This window comes from Gorilla gorilla, chromosome 5 (genome assembly GCF_029281585.2).
Source record: "Gorilla gorilla gorilla isolate KB3781 chromosome 5, NHGRI_mGorGor1-v2.1_pri, whole genome shotgun sequence".
In the NCBI taxonomy this organism is placed as follows: Eukaryota; Metazoa; Chordata; class Mammalia; order Primates; family Hominidae; genus Gorilla; species Gorilla gorilla.
This window is the reverse complement of record NC_073229.2, coordinates 124,917,038-124,940,234: the sequence shown is the minus strand read 5'-3', so window position 1 is coordinate 124,940,234 and position 23,197 is coordinate 124,917,038. Positions and strand designations below refer to the sequence as shown.

At 34.1% G+C, this 23,197-nt stretch overlaps 1 protein-coding gene across 2 annotated transcripts in view; it reads left to right on the top strand.

Moving 5' to 3' along the window:
• The window catches only part of ASCC3 (activating signal cointegrator 1 complex subunit 3), a 382,658-nt gene that overhangs the window by 99,330 nt on the left and 260,131 nt on the right, over nucleotides 1–23,197 (top strand). For both annotated transcript variants that reach the window (XM_004044455.5, XM_055391435.2), the window contains 2 exons: nucleotides 15,246–15,446; nucleotides 15,886–16,026. In XM_004044455.5, coding sequence (XP_004044503.4) covers nucleotides 15,246–15,446; nucleotides 15,886–16,026 — 342 coding nt within the window. The remainder of the gene's footprint in view (nucleotides 1–15,245; nucleotides 15,447–15,885; nucleotides 16,027–23,197) is intronic.

Here is a 23,197-nt window from a genome sequence, read left to right as displayed (position 1 = left end):
TTCTATTCTTTAAAAGCACCGATAACAATCCACTAAATTAATTTCATAACTCACTAGTAAGGCATAACCTTCTTTGTGAAATACACTGATCTAGAGTTTAGTTGACCAACTCTGTTATGTATAGTAGAGGAGGAACCCTACTTGGACTATACAGTCTCCCAAGAATTCCCTATAATTCTTTTGCAGGTCAAATAAGCATGGGTTTTAGTAATTTTTATAAAGTCTCTTAGAAATAATATTTTGTTACCTCTGGACCTAGAAGGATGATATTTTAAAATAATAGCATATGTTGGTATAATATATAGAGAGAGATATAAATATATAAAAATATAGATATGTAAATTGGGATTGGGTATAAACAGTCAATCAGTTTCTTAGGGATAAGTAGAAAAGATAGAATGTTACATATTTCTTATGTAATACATAATTTGTATGTATTCTTAATGTGGGAAATTCCATGATATGCTAAATGTCTGGTTATGTTTAGAGTTTTTAGTGCTTAGTGTCAGGAAGATTAAAAAATATATTAAAAGTATGTTTTGAAACTACCTTTTTTGGTTTTAAGAACTAATGTACCGGCCGGGCGTGGTGGCTCACACCAGTAATCCCAGCCCTTTGGGAGGCCGAGGCAGGCGGATCACAAGGTCAGGAGATTGAGACCTTCCTGGCTAACATGGTGAAACCATGTCTCTACTAAAAAAAAAAAAAAAAAAAAATTAGCCAGGCGTGGTGGCACGCACCTGTAGTCCCAGCTACTCAGGAGGCTGAGGCAGGAGAATCGCTTGAACCCGGGAGGCGGAGGGTGCAGTGTGCCAAGATCGCACCACTGCATTCCAGCCTGGGCAACGGAGCAAGACTCTGTTTTAGAAACAAAACAAAACGAAACAAAAAAACAAGTGTACCACGAGCAGTTGCAATCCAAGCTAACTTGGTGTTTTACTGGCGGCAACTGCAGTGAATAACTATAGAAAAAAATTATTTGACTAATATTTATAATATATGATAAAAAACACTTGTGGAACTTAATAAATAATGTGAGTAGAACAATTTATTCTTAACATGGAGCATCTTAACTCTTAGTTGATTTATAAACATTCATCAACAATGCAGTTCATAGTTGATAATTACGATTTAATCAAAATGACTCAGCTGAAGCAAGCACAGAGGAAAAAAACAACATCACTGAGTATTTGCTTTACACCATTTACTGTGCTAGGAATTAGAGAGATGAAGTTGAAAATCATAATTTCTGCCTCATAGTAGTCATATTTTAAAGGAAAAATACTTCTTATATTTCTTGTTTAGCACTTTAGGGAATACAAGTGATTTCATTTGATCAGGTGATGTATTTGTAAAGTATTTGTCAACCTTTAATAAAGATGAGTAATGAGGCTTAGGTTGGGACACTAATGTAATATGTGGTTGACATTTCAGCCTCACTGTTTTATACCTTGGATTGGAATATAGAAATAAGTATGAGTGACTGAGTCAATTTTGGAAAAGAACATTAATTCCATTGTTTAACACATTCAACAAATGGTTACTTGTTTCCTTGTTTTTATGCTTACCAAGGATAACTATAGAGAATAAGACATCAAGAGAAAGACTAATGTCCCTTCTCTTTCCTAAAGACTCCTTAATATGTAGTTTTTATTTTCTTTTTAAGTCAGGACCTTGCCTTGTCACCCAGGCCAGAGTGTGGTGGCATGATCATGGCTCACTGCAGCCTCAAACTCCTGGCCCCAAGCAATCCTTCCATTTTAGCCTCCCAAGTTGTGAGATTGCTGGCGTGAGTCACTGTACCTGGCAATATATTTTATCTGAATTTCATGAACTTCATATTATGGCAGGGTCTTTTTGACCACATTAAGGATTTTTGAATGTTGCCCTAAGAGATTTTCCCTGAATGTAATCTGCTGTGTTAGGACAGTTTATTTATCAATTTATGAGCATTGTATAAGTTAGCTGGGCACTCTCCAGAGCTGCACTGTTTGATATAGTAGCCATTAACCACATCTGGGTGTTTAGCAATTAAAATATGGCTAGTCTAGATTGCAATGTGCTTTAAGTGTAACATACACTAATTTTACAATTTCATATTAAGATGATATTTTAGATACATTGAGTTAAATAAAATACATTATAAAATTAATTTCACATGTTTTTGTGTGTTTTTAATGTTCCTGCTAGAAGATGTAAGTATATATTATATGACTTTTAATATACTTCCATTGGACAGTGATGACTTAGACTGGGAATGTTTAAAATGTTTTTAAATATTTTTCAGTTGTTTATTTTCAACTTCTAGGATTAATTTGTTTGTTTCTTAATATGTAGTCCTCACCTTTAAGATTTCTCTATGATTAGGGTAGCTGATATTTTGTCTTCTATTGTTCTTAGTAGAGTATGAAAGATTATGGTCTAAGCCTTGATTTCTAAGTTGTTTATTTACAACTCAAATGCATTTTTCTATGGAAACAAACTGGTCAGATAAAGATACTTGCCCTAGTATGTTAACATAGTTTACCTGAAATTAACATATCCATAAACCTACCTGTCCCAAGGTCTCTAAGGCCTAAATTAAAGTCCTGAGCTTTCTACACTTGTTTATCTGAATCTATTACTGAGAGATCCCCTGAAACTTAAAAAGGATGAGAATTTTAGGGCAAAAGGTGGCTCACTCATGTAAAATATGAATCAGTTTCTGTTATCTGAAAGCTTTTTCACCTATAAATTAGGTTTATCCTCAGAGAGATGAAAAGGGGACTCCATGATAACAATGGAGGAGTGGAGCCAGCCAGCAGTATTTTCTTCCAGTTTTTTAATGTGGTCTTTTAAAATATGGTTGTAAGCACAGTATAAATATAATTTTGGAGCCAGGCATGCTGGCACATGAGGGGAATCCCAGCAACTTGGGAGGCTGAGGCGGGAGGATCACATGAGCCTAGGAGTTTGAGACCAACTTCAGCAACATAGCGAGACTCCATCTCAAAAAATAAAATAAAATATAATTTTGTATTTTTTTCACTTAATGTATATAGGATTTTTTCATGTTGCTTCATATTTTCCTTGATTACTGTTTTAATGAATGCATACTATTTCATTGAATAGGTATATCATAATTTACTTAACTGTTCCTCTAATTTGAGAAATCACTTGGTAATTAGGAAAGCTGAAAGCTTATCATAGCTGTATATCTTGCAATCTTCATCTTTTATGTTGATCTTTTAAAATTACCTTAAAGATTTTTATCTACATAATTACTAATTGTATATTTATGTTAATGTGGTAAAATGTGTATGATTCTTTTGCCCAAGTAATCATATGAATTGTTGAAGTAAAATAATCAGAATATATTAAACTTAACTTTTAGTTCAATTTCATATTTATTGAATAGCCAAACGTTTCTCAAATATGTGAGATCTATGATATTATATTGGATATGGTTTACTCTTCCTAAGCAAGACTTTGATTACATTTGGAACACCAAGTTATTCAATTTTTAGAGGCTGTTGCATGATTAGATTTTAAATATTAAAAAATCTGCATTGTTGTATGTCACGTAGCCTTTCAATAATAAAATTTGTTTATTAAGTTATGTTAACCATCAAAAGTATTTTTATTAAGATGATTGAAGTTTAATCTTGTGACTAGTTACTTATAACAATGCTTATCTAGTGTAAGTAGTATATTACAAAATTCCATTGACCACAAATACAGTTGATAAACCCTAATTGACAAAAAGAAGATTTCTAACAACTAAAATAGAGGTGTAGTGTTATTATATAAAACCTTATATACTTTATTCCTCGAAGAATCCACTAAACCATTACCTAGTGTCCATTAACTTCTTATTTTAGACAGAATTTTGAAAGATTACTAGAATGCAAACTTTTGAAATTTGAGTCTGCTGCTACTATATAATTTTGGAAGAATCACTACCTTTCTGAAAATGAATTTTTAAAAATCCTTGACCTTTCCATGACTTTCAAATTCTGATGTAATTGCCTGTTTGAAATCTCTACTTAGATGTATAATAGGTACTTCAAATGGAGTGTTTATTTTTCTCTCTCAGTCTGTCATCTTAATCTTCCTCATATCCTAAAAACTATTTTTCACTCAAGAAAAACGTCATCTTTGATTTATCTCTCTTTTTTTTTTTTTCCACCATCTTACATTTAAGTCATCATCAGATCCATTGGCTGTACCTCGAAGAGATAGCCTGGGTTCTGCTACTTCTCTCCATTTCCTCTGCTGACACTCCAGTATAAACCAGCATCACCTTTCACTTGTATTACTGCCATAGTTTTATGCTATTTCTCAGTCTTTTTTCCACATGGTAGCCAGAGACAGCTTTAAAAATTACAAATCATATTATATTATTCTTCTACTTAAAATCCTGCAGAGATTTTAATTGTGTTGAGAACAAAAATCCAAGGTCTTTGCTATGACCTACCTACAATTCCTGTCTTTCTTTCCCATCTTATGTGTGACCACTTACTCAGCCACTCTAATCTCTGTACAGTTCCTTAAACATTTCAACTTAGTCCTGATTCAGTGGTCTGCTTCTAGATCTTCATTTTGCCTAGAATGTACTGAGGTTTCAAATTTTTTCGTGGCCTGGTTCTTGTCATTTTATTCTCAACTCAGATCACCTCTCTTGAGGCACCTTTCTACAAACCTAATTTAAGGTAACTGTTAAGTCTCACTCCCCATTACACCATCTATTAAAATGTATTCATAGGAGCATTTGAAACAATTTTTAAATTAGTAAACATGTTGATTTTTTTGTCTTCCACCCTAATTAGAATGTAAGCTACATGACAGCAGAGACTTTGTCTACCTTATTGAGTGTTTGAACAGTTTAAGCCACATAGAGGAGATATTCAAGAACTATTTGCCAAATAAATGAATGATTCCACCTATAAATGAAAGATCAGAGTTTTTTTTAAAACGTATCCTGTTAGGAAAGCCCAAAGTCATCTATTTTAGAGTAATTATCAAAAATAGTTTTATACACTCACACATACACACACATGTAAAGTAGTCAGTACTTGAAGCCCTTTAAATGAAAAAATTTATCCAGTTATCTAAAAGAAAATCATCTGATCATGTAATGAATACTCAAGTATGTTAAATAAGGTATTCATGTAAATTGTTTGATTTTTAATCTCGTGACTGACGTAGATTATGGCATGGAGCCAGGTTTGTGAGGAATATTAGAGTGGTGAGATTCCAGAATATAATACTTGGACAGAGTGTGTGGAGTGGCTGTCATCACTAATTCTGAAATTTTGAGCCTAAGCCACATCTTATAGGGAGCCAAAGAAAAACTGTGAAAATTATGTAATGTATGTCCTTGGTATCTATATGATTTATCATAAATATATGCTGAAATTTTAATGTCTATGGTTTGAATATCTTAAACTTAAGCTTATGATATTTACACTAGTTTGGGAGGGACAGCATGTTCTTGGGTTCATCCTAGATACCTAGTTAATGCTTTCTAATTAACTGACAAAATAAATATATATGATTATTATAAAAAATGAGGTATGTTTACTGTATGTTTTTGTTCTTCCAGCTAAATACTATCATCCAGTTTACTTTTAAAAATGGAGTGCACACTCACAAGTAGCCTATATTACCAGTATTTAATAAATGGATATCCAAAACATACACTTTCTATGGAATTTCATAAATAAGTCATCTTATTTCAGTAGTCTAGTGAGTCCCAAATATGTAAGATAAGTATATGTAAGATCAGTAGTCTGGTGTATGTATGTAAGATCAGTAGTCTGGTGAGTCCCAAATATGTATAAAGTGGATGTAGAATGAAGCTTGTAACACATAAAATGTTTCTGGTCTGCTAATTGTGATATGTTTTGAAAATGCTTAGTAGTTAGAACCAGTTAAAAGGGAAAATGGTATATACTTAGAATGACTATCTGGATTAAACATAAAGCACTTACGATAAATGATCATGAGACTCTCAGTTTTCTGTTTAAAAGGGAATGCTGATTTGTTAAGAAATAATTTCAGTTTAACTTTATGTATTCATTAATGTATAAAATCAATATGAAATGTTTTAAGTTAGAAGAATGTCAAATATTTGGAAGCAAAGATTATTAGCTGCATTTAATTAGGTATTGTGTGTGCAGGAAATATAAATAAAACAATAAATATTATTAGCATGTAGTTCTAAAGTTGAGTAAAATAGAGTTTTGATATAACCCACATTATTCTTCTTCTTTAATCATTTGTTTTCTTAACTTAAAGCATTTGTTAATATAATTTGAATATTATTCAAATATAAGAAATCTATGCATAATGATGTTAATTATTTCATGTTCCAATAGCTTACAAACACAATTCACAATATCAAGTATACTGAGCCCTCTAGTGATTTTTTTTTTAACTGCTGTCACAATTGCTGTCTGAGCACATTCCTTTTATTTTTACCAACAAGTTTATTGGTGAAAATTATTTCGTTCATTTTCCTTAATTTGAAATGAGAAATAAAAAGAAACTTTATAGGGAGTGGTATAAAACATGGGCTGTTTTAAATATGTTAGGAAGTTTTGGAGGGTTTTTCTTTTTTAACTTGCTGTTTCTATTCAGCATGTTCTGTTGATAGTGATGTATATATATACAATAATATTATAAGGATTTTTTTGAGATGTTTATTTTGAAATAAATGTAGAGGATACTTACCGAACAAGATAAATCATCATATTTTAAACAGTAAATTTGGTGGTAATTTGTATTTGAGCTAGGACAAACTGAGCTTAGGTGCCGTCTCGGCCACAATTTATTAGCAGTGTAAACTTGGGTAAGTTATTTAACTTCTCTAGGCCTCAGTTCCCTCTGATAATTTCTTCATATAGTCTCTAAAATATCTTTTAGAGATGTTTCCAGAGGAGTCTTTATAATTTCTTTTCTTTATATTGAATTTTTCTTTCATAATTTAAATCTAAGCCTTCTTATAGTCAGAAGATAAATTTATTATTTCTATGGTTTTAAACTTTTTTTATTATATTCCAAATAGAACTATAACATGCTTTTTCCTTGCTTAAAAGAGACCTTGAATAGTAACCGTGTCGCTTTTGCTCACAGTTACATCCCTAGTGGCTGAAAAAGTCCCTGGCTATTTCATTCAGTAATTTGATGCTTATTTAGTAACTTGGTAAATGAGTGAAGAAAAGGTCAGCTCCTTCAGTGTGGCATATGTGACTTTTTGTAGTCTGCTCTTGGCCTACTTTTCCATCTTCATCATCTTTGCTACTCCTTTTCACCAGCCCTAAGTGTTTTTCTAATATCCTGTTTCTTGTACCTAGTATGGCATGCTTAGTGACTGTCTCTCCCTCACATACCTCAGCATATAGTTCATATCCTTATAGAAACCTAAATGATGTAATCTAATTTTAAACATGCCTTTTTCTTCCTTTAAACGACAAACTGGGGCCAGGTGTGGTAGCTCACAACTGTTATCTCAGTGCTTTGGGAAGCTGAGGTGGGAGGATAACTTGAGCCCAGGAGTTCAAAGACCAGTCTGAGCAAGACCAGAAAGACCTTGTCTCTACTAAAAATAAGAAAGTTAGGGCCGGGTGCAGTGGCTCACGCCTGTAATCCCAGCACTCTGGGAGGCCAAGCTGGGCGGATCACGAGGTCAGAAAATCGAGACCATCCTGGCTAACATGCTGAAACCCTGTCTCTACTAAAAATACAAAGAATTAGCCAGGCGTGGTGGTGGGCGCCTGTAGTATCAGCTACTCAGGAGCCTGAGGCAGGAGAATTGCTTGAACCTGGGAGGCGGAGGTTGTCGTGAGCCAAGATAGTGCCATTGCACTCCAGACTAGGCGACAGAGTGAGAGTGCGTCTCCAAAAAAAAAAAAAGAAAAAAAAAAAGTTAGTCAGGTGTGGTGACATGCACGTGTCATGTACATGCACATGTCTGAGTACATGCACGTGACATGTACTCAGAAGGTTGAGGCAGGAGGATTGCTTGTCCCCAGAAGTTTGAGGTTGCAGTGAGCTATGATTGCTCCACTGCGCTTCAGCCTGGGCAACAGAGCAAGACGCTATCTCAGAAATCATCAGCAAAACCCAGAAACTAGTCAGTTTTAAGGATCATTTTAAACATTGTTTGACTTTTGTTATGAAAACAAATATTTGTATTGACAGAACTCCTTAGTATAATAACAATCAGTAAATGAATGTTGAATCGATTAGAATGTTATAAACCTCTATATATGTAATAGGTTTTGTTTGTTAGTATATTCTTCTGATAATTTATTTATTTCTTGAACTATAACCTTCAAAAACAAAGAAATAGGTTTTTTACTGAAAGTTGAATATAGGGCTTTTGCTAAAATGCTGCATATTTTGGCTAGATTCAATTTAGTATTTCTTTGGAGGACATTATGTATGCAGTGTATATCTATCTTTAAACTTTTCCCCTCATTTAATTATAGTTCTTTTTCCAAGTAGCCAGCATAAAATCATTCAATAAACATTTATTTAGTAGCCTATTATGTTCCTGGCAATTGATTAGGTACTGGAGTAATACAAAGAGTAATAAAAAACAGAATCCTTAGTTTCAATCTAATGGGTCAGAAATACACATAAAAGACTCATTTCAATATTTGTGGTTAAGGGTCATAATAATAATACATAAAGAGGGTTGTCTGAGTGTCTAGTTGTTGAGAGAAGCTATGGTAGTTCCTTAAATCTTCTAAAATATGGTGAAGCACAAAGAAGTAAAGATAACAATTGTTTAGGGAATTGGAGAGAACCAGAAATTGCTTTTGAGCTTAAACTTGAATGGTAATGAAGAGTCAATGAGAAGTCTTGGAACATTTTGTAAGCTGGAATGTGACATGATCAGATTTGTAGTTTAGGAATAGTATACTCTGTTTCTTGTCGTAAGTCTATAAAAACTGGAAATAGCTGCATTCATTCATAGCACTATTTTAGGAAACCTCGTATAAAAATGAAATGATATATGATAGTAATAATAATAGCTACCATTAATTTATTTCAACATATTTAACAAGTACCATCTCTGTGTATGGTTTATAGTATATGATTTATAAATATTATCTAATTAAAGACTCTGCTTTTGAAGTTATATTATATGACTTCAAATACTAGCTCTACCATTTATAGCTGTGTGAACTTAAACAAGCTTTCTCAAGTTTCAGTTTCCTCATCTATAAAATGTTCTGGTATGGCTATAGAAATAATTAGGATATTTTATGTAAAGGACTCCTGTGCTTAGCCCATAGTAAGCACTCCATAATTATTAGCTATTTTAAAATTAATTTTTGTAACTTCCTTGTGTTATGAAGATAACACCTTTACCTTGCAATATTACCTTGCAGATGAGGAAATTGAATTTAGAGATCTTAAGTTACCTGCAGGTCATACTTGCAGTATTACCTTGCAGATGAGAAAATAGAATTTAGAGATCTTAGGTTTCTTAAAAGTTATATTGCAAGTAGTGGCAAAGCCAGTATTTTAACTTGGGTCTCTGACTGTAAGCCCAGTATCCTGAAAAATGTTCTGTACTGTCCTTCCGAGGCTAAGTGATCAGGAGAAATTGGTGAAGAAAGTATCAGTGGTACTCTCAGGTGTTTAATTGGCCTGCCTAAGAGCTTCTAGGCCTAAGAGATACTACTGTGATCTCTTCTGAGTATATCTTTTGTCCAAATGAAAGCATAAGCAAATGTATAATAGATAAGTCTATGTTGTCTAACTCATCTATGTTGTTACATGTCTCAATAATTAATTCTTTTTTAATGCTGTGTAGTATTCTATTGTATCAATATATAACATTTTGTTTGTCCATTTATCTGTTGATGGACATTTGAGTGGTTTTCCTGTTTTAGGCTATTACAGGTAAAGCTGCTATGAGCATTCATATACATGTTTTTGTATGTACATATACTTCTTTTTCTCTTGGGTAGAGCCTCAAAGGGGTATGTTAGGTGTATGTTGTTTAACTTTTAAAAACTTGCTAGATTGTTTTATTAAAGTGATTGTACATTCAGTTTAGGTGTATGTTTGTTTAACTTTTAAAAACTTGCTAGATTGGGCTAGGTGCGGTGGCTCATGCCTGTAATCCCAGCACTTTGGGAGGCTGAGGCGGGTGGATCACGAGGTCAGTAAATCTAGACCATCCTGGCTAACATGGTGAAACCCTATCCCTACTAAAAATACAAAAAAAAATTAGCCATGCCTGGTGGCTGGCGCCTGTAGTCCCAGCTACTCGGGAGGCTGAGGCAGGAGAATGGCGTGAACCTGGGAGGCAGAGCTTGCAATGAGCCGAGATCATGCCTCTGCAACTCAGCCTGGGGGATAGAGCGAGAGACTCCATCTCAAAAAAAAAAAAAACAACTTGCACATTGTTTTATTAAAGTGATTGTACATGTAGTTTATCTGCTATCAGTATGTGTGAATTCTTTTTTCTCTACATCCTCAACAATACTTGCAATTAAAAAAATTAAATTATTAAACATTTTGCCAATTTTTTAAATGTTAGCCATTTTAACAGGTGCATAATTGTGATTTTAATTTTTATTTCCCTAATGACTAATGATGTTGAGCATTTTTATTTGTGCTTATTCGACATCTATATATTTTCTTTGGTGAAATGATTCTTCAAATCTTTACATACTCTTAAAATTAAATTGCTTGTTTTCTTTACTGTTGTGTTGAGTTTTTTTATATATTCTATGTATAAGCACTTTATCTGATATATGTATTGCAAAGATTTTTCTCCCATTCTATGGTTTATCTTTTTATTTTCTTAACAGTATCTTAAAGATAGTAGGTTTTCCATTTTGCTTAAGTCAAATTTACTGATTTGTTTATAGATTTTATTTTATTTAAGAAATCTTGGCATAACTCACATCCACAAAGAATTTCTTCCATGTTTTCTTCTACATGTTTTATACTGTCAGGCTTTACATTCAGGTAGTGATTTATTTTGAGTTAATTTTTGTATGTGACACAAGGTATGGTTTCAAGTCATTTTTTAAACATGTGTATATCCATTTGTTCTAGCATCATTTATTGAAAATGCTGACCTTTGTCATCTACATTGCCTTTCAGCCCTTGTCAAAAATCAGTTGTCCAAATATGTGTGGATTTATTTCTGGATTTTCTATTCAGTTCCTTGATTTGTTTGTATTTATGTAAATACCTTGCTGTTTTGATTTCTCTAGTGTTTTAATAATTTTTGACATCAGGTAGTTTTAGCTCTCTAACATTGTTATTCTTTTTCAAAGTTGTTTTGTTCCTTCTAGGTCATGTGTGTTTCCATATGAATTTCAAAGTCAGCTTGTCAATTTCCATAGGAAACCCTGGTGGGATTTTGATTGGAATTGCATTGAATCTGTAGATGAGTTTGGGGGGGAAAAAAAAAGACATCTTAAGAATTTTATCTTTCATTTAGCAAAACAGAATATTTTTCAGTGTACAGGTCTTTCCCATCTCTTTTCATATTTATCCTTAAGAAATTCATAACAGGGCCGGGCGCGGTGGCTCACGCCTGTAATCCCAGCACTTTGGGAGGCCGAGGCGGGCGGATCACGAGGTCAGGAGATCGAGACCATCCTGGCTAACATGGTGAAACCCCGTCTCTACTAAAAATACAAAAAATTAGCCGGGCGTGGTAGTGGGCGCCTGTAGTCCCAGCTACTCGGGAGGCTGAGGCAGGAGAATGGCGTGAACCCGGGAGGTGGAACTTGCAGTGAGCCGAGATCGCGCCACTGCACTCCAGCCTGGGCGACAAAGCAAGACTCCGTCTCAAAAAAAAAAAAAAAAAAAAAAAGAAATTCATAACAGAGTGCTATTTTTACTGATTAAAAAAATTGCTTTCAGATATTTCATTGCTGGTATATAGAAATGTAATTTTTTAGTTGTTGATCTTGCATCCTGCAGCCTTCCTGAATTCACACATTAGCTTTAGGAGCTCTTTTGTAGATTCCATCCGATTTTTTACATAGATAATCAGGTCATCTCTAAATACAGGTATTTTTTTCTTCCTTTTTTATATTAATGACTTTATTTCTTTTTTTTTTTCTTTTTCCCCTTTTCCGATTGCACTCCAGTACAATGTTAAGTGGATAGAGCCTTCAATACAATGTTAATTGGTGAGTGAGTGTAATACCCTTCCTATTTCTGGTTTTAGAGGAAAGCATTCAGTCTTACCCTGTTAATATGATAGGAACACCTGTAACGCTTTTGTAGCTGCCTTCTGTCAGGTTGAGGGATTCTCCTCTACTTCTAGTTTGCTAAGATTAAGACCAAAAAAAATAATAAATGGATGTTCGATTTTGTCAAATGCTTTTTCTGCATTTATTAAGATGATCATGTAGTTTTTCTGTGATGTATTATGTCGTTTATAATTTTTAAATTTATGCTTTGAGGAGTATTAGTCTGTGATTTTATTTTGTTTGGCTTTTATATTGGGGCAGTGCTAGCTTCATAGAATGATTTGGAGTATTCCTTTTTTTACATTTTTTTTGAAATAGTTTAAAACTCCATGTAAAATTGATATTATTTCCATCTTAAATTTTAGGTGGAGTTCATTCAAGAATCTTTCTGGCCCTGGAGGTTTTTTTGTGGAAATAATTTTAACCTCATTCTTAATTTCTGTACTAGATATTGGGTTAAGTTGTGTATTTGTTTTTGAGTGAGCTTTGGCAATTTGTGTTTTTTAAGAAAGTTGTCCATTTCATCTGAGTTGTCAGATTTACTGGCATATAGTTGTTCATTATATTTTCTTACTATTCTTTTAATATCTATATTATCTCTAGTGATGCCACTTTTCTCACTCTTGATACTGATAATTGGTGTCTTCTCTTATTTTTCCTGATCAGTCTGCCCAGAGGTTAATCAATTTTATTAATTTCAAAGAATCACCCTTTTCTGTTTTTTGTTTCGTTGATCTTTATAATTATTTCCTTTATTCTGCTTTCGTTTTGATTTTCTTTTTCTAATTTTTCATTTTGGAGGATAAAGTTGTTCTTTTGAAACCTTTGTTTTTTTCTTTTTTAATTGATTATTTTTAAAAGTTTTATTTGTAATTGACAAATAATAAATAATGGTATGATGTGATATGTTAATGCATGTATATACTGCACAATGATCAAATCAGGGTAATTAGCATATCTGTCACTTTAAATATGTATTATTTCTTTGTGATAATAACATTCAAAATCTTTTCTTCTAGCTATCTTGAAATATATATTATTATTTGTTATAGTCTTCTGTGTAATAAGACACCAGAACTTAATCTTCCTGTCTAACTATAACTTTGAATTCATTGACCAACCTTTCCCCATGCTTTTCTTCCCCCTGTCCTCTGTAGCTTCTGGTAACCACTATTATACTCTCTACTTTGATGAGATGAACATTTTCAGATTCCACATATGAGTGAGATCATGTGGTATCTTCTTTTTCAATATAGTAGTTAGTGCTACAAAATTTCCCCTAGGTATTGGTTTAGCAGTCTCTGCAAATTTTGACATAATAAATTTTTATTTCCCTTCAGTTAAGAATACTTAACTACTTTCTGTTTTGATTTCTTCTTTCATCAGTGGTAGAAAGTGTGCTATTTAAGGAGGTGTGCTATTTCATTTCAAATATTTAGATATTTTCCAAGTATCTTTCTAATAAGGGTACCTGATATAATTCCATTGCAGTCAGAGAATATGCTTTGTATGACTGTTTTCCTTTTTAATTTATTAAGACTTGTTTTTTGACCGAGAAATAGTATAACTTAAATGTTTCAAGAGCAGTGGAAGAGAATGTGTGTTCTACTATTATTAGATGAATAAGTGTCAATCAAGTCAAGTTGGTTTATAGTGCCATTCAAGTCTATGGTAGCCTTGCTGATTTTCATGCCTCCTTGTTCTACGGATTTTGAAGAGTGGTATTGAAATCTTTGATTATAATTGTGGATTTGCCTATTTTCCTTTGCATGTCTTCAGTTTTTACTTCATGTGTTTTGAAGATCTGTTATTAGGTATACAAATGTTTAGGAGTATTATATCGTGTTGATTAATTTACCTCTTTGTCATTATGAAATGGCTTTCTGTTTTGCTGGTAATATTTTTGGCTTCAAAATTTATTTTTTCTGACATTAATATAGCCATTCCAAGTTTCTGCCAGTAATCCCAACCAGTGTTTGGCTTACTTTTAGACCTTTTAGTTTTCATCTAAGACTTTTATGTAGGAAAATTTTAGGTAAAAATTATTTAACCGCTCTGTGTCTTAGTTTCTTTTTGATTAAAGGGAAGTAATAAGAGTACCTACACCATAGAATTGTTTTGAGGATTAAACAAAATAATATCATATATTCTACACCTGCACATGTTGCAGTGCAAACTCTGTGTAAGTGTAGTCTATGGCTTTTGTTCCTACTACTACTGCTGCATTTTAAAAAAAGGTTTTTTATAAACATATGAAATAGAATTTGTGATTAATTTGCATCTTCAAGAAGTATCTTGTTTGCTGTTTCATTAATCATCTTTAATCTAGACTAGATAAATTAGAACATCATCATGAAATTTATAAATGAATATGAACTCAAAAAATACCGGTATTTAATTTTGTTTTCTTACATTACTAATTTACCATCTATTTTACTTAAGAATTGTATTCTGGCCGGGTGCGGTGGCTCACGCCTGTAATCCCAGCACTTTGGGAGGCCTAGGTGGGCGGATCACGAGGTCAGGAGATCAAGACCATCCTAGCTAACATGGTGAAACCCCATCTCTACTAAATATACAAAAAAAAAAAAAAATTAGCTGGGCATGGTGGCGGGAGCCTGTAGTCCCAGCTACTCGGGAGGCTGAGGCAGGAGAATGGCATGAACCTGGGAGGCAGAGCTTGCAGTGAGCCGAGATCACGCCAGTGCACTCCAGCCAGGGTGACAGAGTGAGACTCTGTCTCAAAAAAAAAAAAACAAAAAAAACAAAAAGTGTTCTAAAATATAGGTATAGTGTCATCATATTTTTCAAATTTATCGAGTTGCCATTTCAAGTATATTTGAATTGTACAATATTTTTCAGTTATTCTCAACTGCATATACCTCCGTTTAAATAAAAGACACATTGTGAAAGTACAAATTAGTCTTTTTTAAAAAAACAAAGGAAATAAATGTTTACACATAATGATTTGTATGGGTCCTTCACATTGTTACTATTTACAATGGGTGATGCCTTTTTTTTTAGATCGGACAGCTGGCTTTTAAAGGAATGAAGAGACTCAATAGAATCCAGTCAATAGTGTTTGAGACTGCCTACAACACCAATGAGAACATGCTGATTTGTGCCCCTACAGGAGCTGGAAAAACCAACATTGCAATGCTTGCAGTCTTGCATGAAATTCGCCAACATTTTCAACAAGGTGTTATCAAAAAGAATGAATTTAAGGTAAGTAAATAAATCAGACAACAGCTTTTTAAATTGTAAGGAATAAAATAAATTTGCAGTTTTAATATTACATGAAATTTGAAAGTTCTTAAAGATATTGTACTTGAAGTCAGATAAGTAATACTGTTTGATTTACTTCATTACTATTAAGGCAGTTCTTATTTGTGTTATGAAAATTCTATTACCATGTAAGAAGCTATGAAAATACATTTATACAATTTTCAAAGTGATGTAGCTGTGTAAACAAATTCTATTTTCCTTTAAACAGCTACACACATATCTCACAAAGATAAGACTTTTAATATATCACTATTAAGATTTTTCACTGGAAGTAGTTAGAAACATATTTCACAATAAATTGTGACTTGTATTGGCTACTGTAAGACAAATGACATGGTAGTTTTTGCTCATTAATCAAGCTAGTGTTCCTTTGGTATAGATTGTATATGTTGCTCCAATGAAAGCCTTGGCAGCTGAAATGACAGATTACTTCAGCAGACGTCTAGAGCCACTAGGCATCGTTGTGAAAGAATTGACTGGTGACATGCAGTTGTCCAAAAGTGAAATTTTACGAACTCAGGTATGTTGTTTACCTAGATTTTTTGTTTAATACCATTCTTTTTTTAGGTAATTGTGAAAATTATTAAATGACTATATCTTAAATAACTAGAATACATAATACAAACATAATACAGTGAACTTTTATTTGTAACCACATCTTGTCTCTGTACTACAAAGAGTTTTTGCTGGTTCTTTGTTTTCTGATATCCCTTCTAACTGCTGTAATTCTTACTGCATCTTGAATATGGTTAGGTTCCAAGTCTATGGGCAGTAAGGCTATTCTTTTAAAATAGTAGGGATGAGGATATAAATAATACCAGAGTTTAATTTTAAGAGGAGGGACATATATAGATCTTAAAATGATTGCACTAGTATTCCAAACTATTCCATAAGAATGGCTTAACATATAATAAGCTTTTTGGTCATTCATTATTTCATCAAATGCAAAGTTATTATTATTAAATCATGCACTGTATATAGCACTATATTAGATGAAATGAATGAATACCTGACAATAAAGACACTTAAGACACAGTTTCTGTCTTCAAAAATCTTATGACTAAGTAAGAAAAAATATTTAGGTTTCAACTAGATGATTAGTATTGAAAGCAATATATAAGTAAGGTGAAGTTCATTGTGTTTTTAAAAAAATAAAATAGTGGATGACCAGATATTAATGGAAAAATTCATAGTTTGATGGAAAATAGATAATAGAACTTTTTAAACCATGGGCGGATGTTGATTTAAAATGTGATTGGGGTGTGAATTAATTTCCTAGGGCCCCCATAGCAAAATACCATAAGCGTGGTGGTATAGACCAAAATTATCTGAGACAGGTCTCAATCAATTTTGAAAGTTTATTTTGCCAAGGTTAAGGATGCAGCAGTGACAACCTCAGGAGATCCTGATGACATGTGCTCAGTGTGACTGGGGTACAGCTTGGCTTTATACATTTTAGGGAAACGTGAGACATCTATCAATACATGTAAGATGTACATTTGTTTGGTCTGGAAAGGCAGGACAATTTGAAGTGGGGGCTTCCAGGACATAGGTAGATGTATAGATTTTCTGATTGGCAGTTGGTTGAAAGAGTTATTATCTAAAGAAAGGAATGTGGAGACCAAGGTTTTATCATGCAGATGAAGCTGATTTATTCAGTGAGAATAGTTTGTAAATGTTTCTTATCAGACTTAAAAAAGTCTGTTCTATCAGTAATTCCAAAAGGAAGGAGAGTATAATGAGGCATGTCCTGCTCTTACTTCCCATCATGGCCTGAACTAGTTTTTCAGGTTATCTTTGGAATGCCTTTGTAAGAGGAGGGGTCCATTCAGATGGTTGGGGGGCTTAGAATTTTATCATTGGCCTACAGTGGCTTAAAACAACTGTCTTAATTCTCTCACAGTACTGGAGTTTAGAAGTCTGAAATCAAGGTGTCAGCCGAGTTGTTTCCTTCTGGAGGCTTTGAGACAGTATCTGTTCTATGCCTCCTAGTTTCTGGTGGCTGCTGGAAATTTTTGGCATTCTTTGGTTTGTAGATTCATCACTCCAAGCTCTGCTTCCATCTATGTGACCTTTTCCCCCGCTTATCTTTTCCCCTACTCCCCTTTTTTAAGGATACTAGTCATTGGATTTAGGGCCCACCATAGTCAGGATGATCTCATCTTAACAACCTTTCCTTAATTACATCTGCAAAGATCCTTTTTTCAAATAAGGTCACACATATGGGCTGAATGTTTACATATCATCTCCCCAACCCCCAAACACAATTTATATGTTGGAGCCCTAGTCCACAAGTAATTGTAGTTGGAGGTGAGGCCTTTGAGAGATAATTGGACTTAGATTAGGTCATGAAGTAGGGAGGACTGGGCGACAGAGTGAGACTCCATCTCAATAAATAATAAATAAATAAATAAATAAATAAATGGAAATATTGATAGATTTAATTCAAAAAGACAAAGTTCTTTGTGGCCTGAATAATTTTAAAGATTACAAAGGAGTCCCAAAGCCAAAACAATTTGAAAACTACTATGATAGGTGAAAGTGCCTTATATATGACATCAGATTCTTTTTATTGTCTACATCCAGCCTGGTTTTCAACCTTATCTCCCGGATGCTTCTCAATATAAACTATAGTCAGGCCATTTTTGCTTTTTCTAAAATAGCATTGCTCAAATAATATTTTCTTAAATGAACATTGCTTTTTAGTAAGTTTCCTCATGTGTTTTCTCCTTTTTCTTAGTATCTTCCTTTATCTATTGACATTTGTCCAAATCTTGCCCATTCTTTAAAACCCAGTTCAAATTCTGTATTTACTTCTTCCCTGAATCCTGTAGCACCATTCATTTATGTTCATAAAATAATACCTAGTGCACAAAGTCTGTGCTTTTGGACCTGATGTAGTGTTAAAAACCTGAATCACTCTCAAGTAAAATTTTGATTGCTCTTGTCCTGTATCCAACTATGTTACTGATGCTAATGCAAGAATGTTTGTGGAAAGACAAGGGAGATAACATTTAAATTCAATTTATGAGTTAGTCACTATGCTAAATGCATATGTGCAACTTCCCTGAGTCTTCACAAGAACCCTACTGGGTAGTACCTCCACTTTACAGGAGCAGAAAGTAAAACCAAAAAAATCTGCTTAGACTTATGCCTAGTCTGTCCTGCAGACTCTGGCCGAGCAACGGATGTAAGAAGTATGCAGACACAGGTATTTTGCCTGAGACCTCAGCTAGGGGACTGCACGGCTTAGCATCACTGATAAGAGTGCAGCCTTGCCAATGAGAGTGCAGCCCCAATAAGCGGGGGACATTTGCATTTATTTAGTACAGATTTAATGACAAAGGCTTGAAGCAAACACAATTTGTGGGTAATTAACATTGTCGACCACCCAAGTAGATAGCAGTCCTGTGTACAAATGATCAAAGATTGGTTTCCAGAGACGTAAGTAAACCATTTTATCTAGATCTAAAGTTCCCTTACATTCCCTTGTTATCTACCCTTTGCCCTCTGCTTCAGGGTAAGAGAATTAGCCGCCTTCAGCTTTTATTCTCTCCCGAAGCTTTGCAAAACCTCCCGCCTTCCAAGAAGTTTTGCGTCTTTCCCTGTTAACTTTTCCCACCACCCTGACCCATCTCCTACAGATTTATGTATTTTCAAAAGGTTTATGAACGTCTATTTCTTACCCATTTGCCCATTTTTGCACTTTGCTAGACTCTGTATCCTTCGTCAGTAATTTTTGACTGTGTAAGGGCAGGGACTATGTGCTTGGCCTCAAATAGTTTATTAATTGAACCTTTTTTGCTTGCTCTAATTCTGCAGGTGATAATTTTTGTAGAACTGAAACTATATAGTTTCTAATCTTTTTACCCTGTTCTTCTACCCTTCTCACAGATTCTTACAGATTAAAAACTGTTCTGCTGTCACTGCCTTTGAGATTAGGCTATAGATAAAGCAAAGCAGAGAATTATGTAAAGAATGTGGGAGTACATACATATTCAACTTTTTTTGTGGAGTTTGAATTTCTTGCTTTCCTCACTTTCATTTTGTAATTTTCTTAAAGCTTCTTAATTATTCATGTTATATATTTTTGGTAAATAAGTTTCCCAATAATCAGCATTGATTAAATCAAATATAATCTTAAATTTGCCTTGTGATTTTTTTCTAACTTTCTCCGTATTGTTAATCTTTTTTTAAATATAGGAAGGCAAATTAATCTCATTTGCAAATTTTCTGCCATGCCATTCTGATCATATTACTCTCTTGCTCATAAACTTTCATTGGTTCTTTATTACTTATTGAATTAAGTCCAACTACCTAGCTTGTTAAGAATCTTGTATAAATTAAGTATAATATGAGATGTGATGTATTTTGTGGTTCACTAGGGACTTTCAGGTATAGCAGCAGTTATGATTTTATTGAGGTTTGAATATAAAATTTCCTTTTACAAGACAGAATTATATAATTATAAGATTTACTGTTAGGAGAAACAGTATAGACGACAAATACCTTTTTGGTGTACAGCTAAAAAGCAATTTTGTGCAACTTTGAAAAACACCATAAATTTGTCATTGGTTAAAACACTTATCTACTTTTCCAACCTTATTTTCCATTACTCTATATCTACCATTGGTTTCAAACTTCTCCCTCTAAATGTATCCTTGATGAAGAGTTACTATTTTACAATGTTCACTGTACTTTTCAGTGGTTCCATTGAACAGTGTTCCTTTGAACATCAGTGAAAACACTGGTTAGAGATTTCTCCTGTCCTGGCAGTAACTTTGTGTTAAAGCAAAGCATTTGCTCTGAGTTCTGAAATTGTTCTCTTCTTTTATATTTGTTTGCTCATCCTTGTAGGGGGAGGTGTTTACCTGTGTACCTTTGGGAGTTGAGATAGGTTATTTCAGGTTTTGTTTTTGTTTATTTTTTGGTTGAGGATAGAGGGAAATTCTGTTCAGATCTCTTAGGCCCAAGCAATTGCAAAGGCAAATCTGAATTTTCTTTGTATTACTCTGCTAGATCAAAGCTCCAGCAATTGTGGTTGACAGGGTGTGGGTGTTGTGTATACGCATGAGCTCAGATCACAGGCAGTGTTCGACGTCACACTGCTCTGATCTACTCTTCTTTCAAGGGGATTTTTCCTATGGTATGTAGTCTACTGATTATTTCAATATATGGGATAACGGTGGGAATAAAGGGTAGTTGGAGATACGGGCAGATATTGTATATGCAGTTTTATCTGTATATCTATAAATTATATGCTTAAGTCCCATAAATGTACTGTTTAGTTCTCTGCCTGGCATTGGGCTTTTCACTTTAAATTTCAAGCTACTTTACTAGCTCTGAGTCCCAGCTCTGAGCTCTGATTTTGGGCACCTTTCACCAATGAAGCTGTAGTTTTCTCTCCTCTTTTTGTGCAGCCATAGTCATGCATGTTGGATTATACCCTTGGGCCAATAATCTCCAAACTCCAATTCTTACTGGCAGTTGCTGCCTTTCTGCATAAAATCTGAGAATGTCTTTATTTCACTACCATTCCTGAAGGACATTTTTGCTGGAAATAGATTCGTACATTGTCAGTTCTATTCTTCGTTTTTTATATTTTTATTTTTTAGAGAAAAGGTCTCACTCTGTCACCAAGGCTGGACTACAGTGGCACAGTAATGGCCCACTGCAGTCTCAGCCTTCTGAGCTCAAGCGATCCTCTCCTCTCAGCCTCCTGAATAGCAGAGATTACAGGCGCATGCCACCACGTCCCGGTAGTCGTTATTTTTTGTAGCCATGTTGCCCAGGCTATTCCCAAACTCCTGGCTCAAGTAATCCTCTTGCCTCGGCCTCCTAAAGTGCTGGGATTATAGATATCAGCTACCATGCCAGGCCTTCTTTTCTTTCAGCCGTTAAAAAGTATGCCAGTTTTCTTCTGACCTCTGTGGTTTCTGAAGAGAAATTCACTCCATTCAAATTATTGTTCTCTTATAGTTAATATGTTGTTTCTCTTGGGCTTCTTTAAAGATTCAAGATTCTTTCTTTATCTTTAGTTTCCAACAGTTTTATTATGAGCTGCCTAGATGTAAATTTCTTTTAAGTTCATCCTGTTGAGTGTTTGCTCAGCTTCTTGAATCTGCAGGTTTATTTCCTTTGTCAAATTTGGGAAGTTTCCAGCCTTTATTTCTTCAACCCGTCATGTTTTCTCCTTTACTTTTTGGATTTTGCTGATGGGAATAGATCTTTTGTTATTATCCCACAGGACAATGAGATCTAGGTATTTTGTTTTGTTTTATTTTCCAATCTGTTCTCGCTCTGCTGTTCTGCCTGGATGATTTTTTTGATCTATGTTTGATGCCACTGATTCTTTATTTTGCTGTCTACATTCTGTGGTTGAGCTCTTCCAATTAGTTTTTAACTTAGGTTATTATGCTTTTCAGTTCTGAACTTTCTATTAGACTTTAAAACTATCTTCTATTTCCTTGCTGAGACATTTCTATTTTTTAATTTGCTTCAAGGGTGTTTGAAATTGCTCCTTGAAGGATTTTTATGATAATTACTTTGAAGTCTTGTCAGAACCAAATCCAGCAGCACATCAAAAAACTTATCCACAGCGATCAAGTTGGCTTCATCCCTGGGATGCAAGGCTTGTTCAACACATGCAAATCAATAAATGTAATCCATAAACCACACGATTATCTCAATAGATGCAGAAAAGACCTTTGCTAAAATTCAACATCCCTTCATGTTAAAAACTCTGAATAAACTAGGGATCAGTGGAACATATCTCAAAATAAAAAGAACTATTTATGACAGTCCCACAGCAAATATCATATTGAATGGGCAAAAGTTGGAAGCATTCCCTTTGAAAACCAGTACAAGACAAGGATGCCCTCTCTCACCACTCCTGTTAAACATAGTATTGGAAATTCTGGCCAGGGCAATCAGGCAAGAGAAAGAAATTGGTATTCAAATAGAAAGAGAGGAAGTCAAATTGTCTCTTTTTGCAGACAACATGATTTTATATTTAGAAAACACTATCAGCTTAGCCCCAAAACTCCTTAAACTAATAAGCAACTTGGGCAAAGTCTCAGGATACAAAAATTAGTGTGCAAAGATCACAAGCATTCCTTTACACCAACAATAGACAAGCAGAAAGCCAAGTCATGAATGAACTCCCTTTCACAATTTCTACAAAGAAAATAAAATACCTAGGAATACAGCTAACAAGCGATGTGAAGGACCTCTTCAAGGAGAACTACAAACCACTGCTCAAGGAAATAAGAGAGGACACAAATGGAAAAACATTCCATCCCCATGGATAGGAAGAATCAATATCGTAAAAATGGCCATCCTGCCCAAAGTAATTTATAGATTCAATGCTATTCCCATCAGTCTACCATTGGCATTCTTCACAGAATTAGAAAAAGCTACTTTAAGTTTCATATGGAATCAAAGAAGACCCTGGATAGCCAAGACAATCCTAAGCAAAAAGAACAAAGCTGGAGGCATCATGCTACCTGACTTCAAACTGTACTACAAGAAATAACACCACACATTTACAACCATCTGATAAAGCTGACAAAAACAAACAATAGGGAAAGGATCTCCTATTTAATAAATGGTGCTGGGAAAACTGGCTAGCCATATGCAGAAAACTCAAACTGGACCCCTTCTGTATACCTTATACAAAAATTAACTCAAGA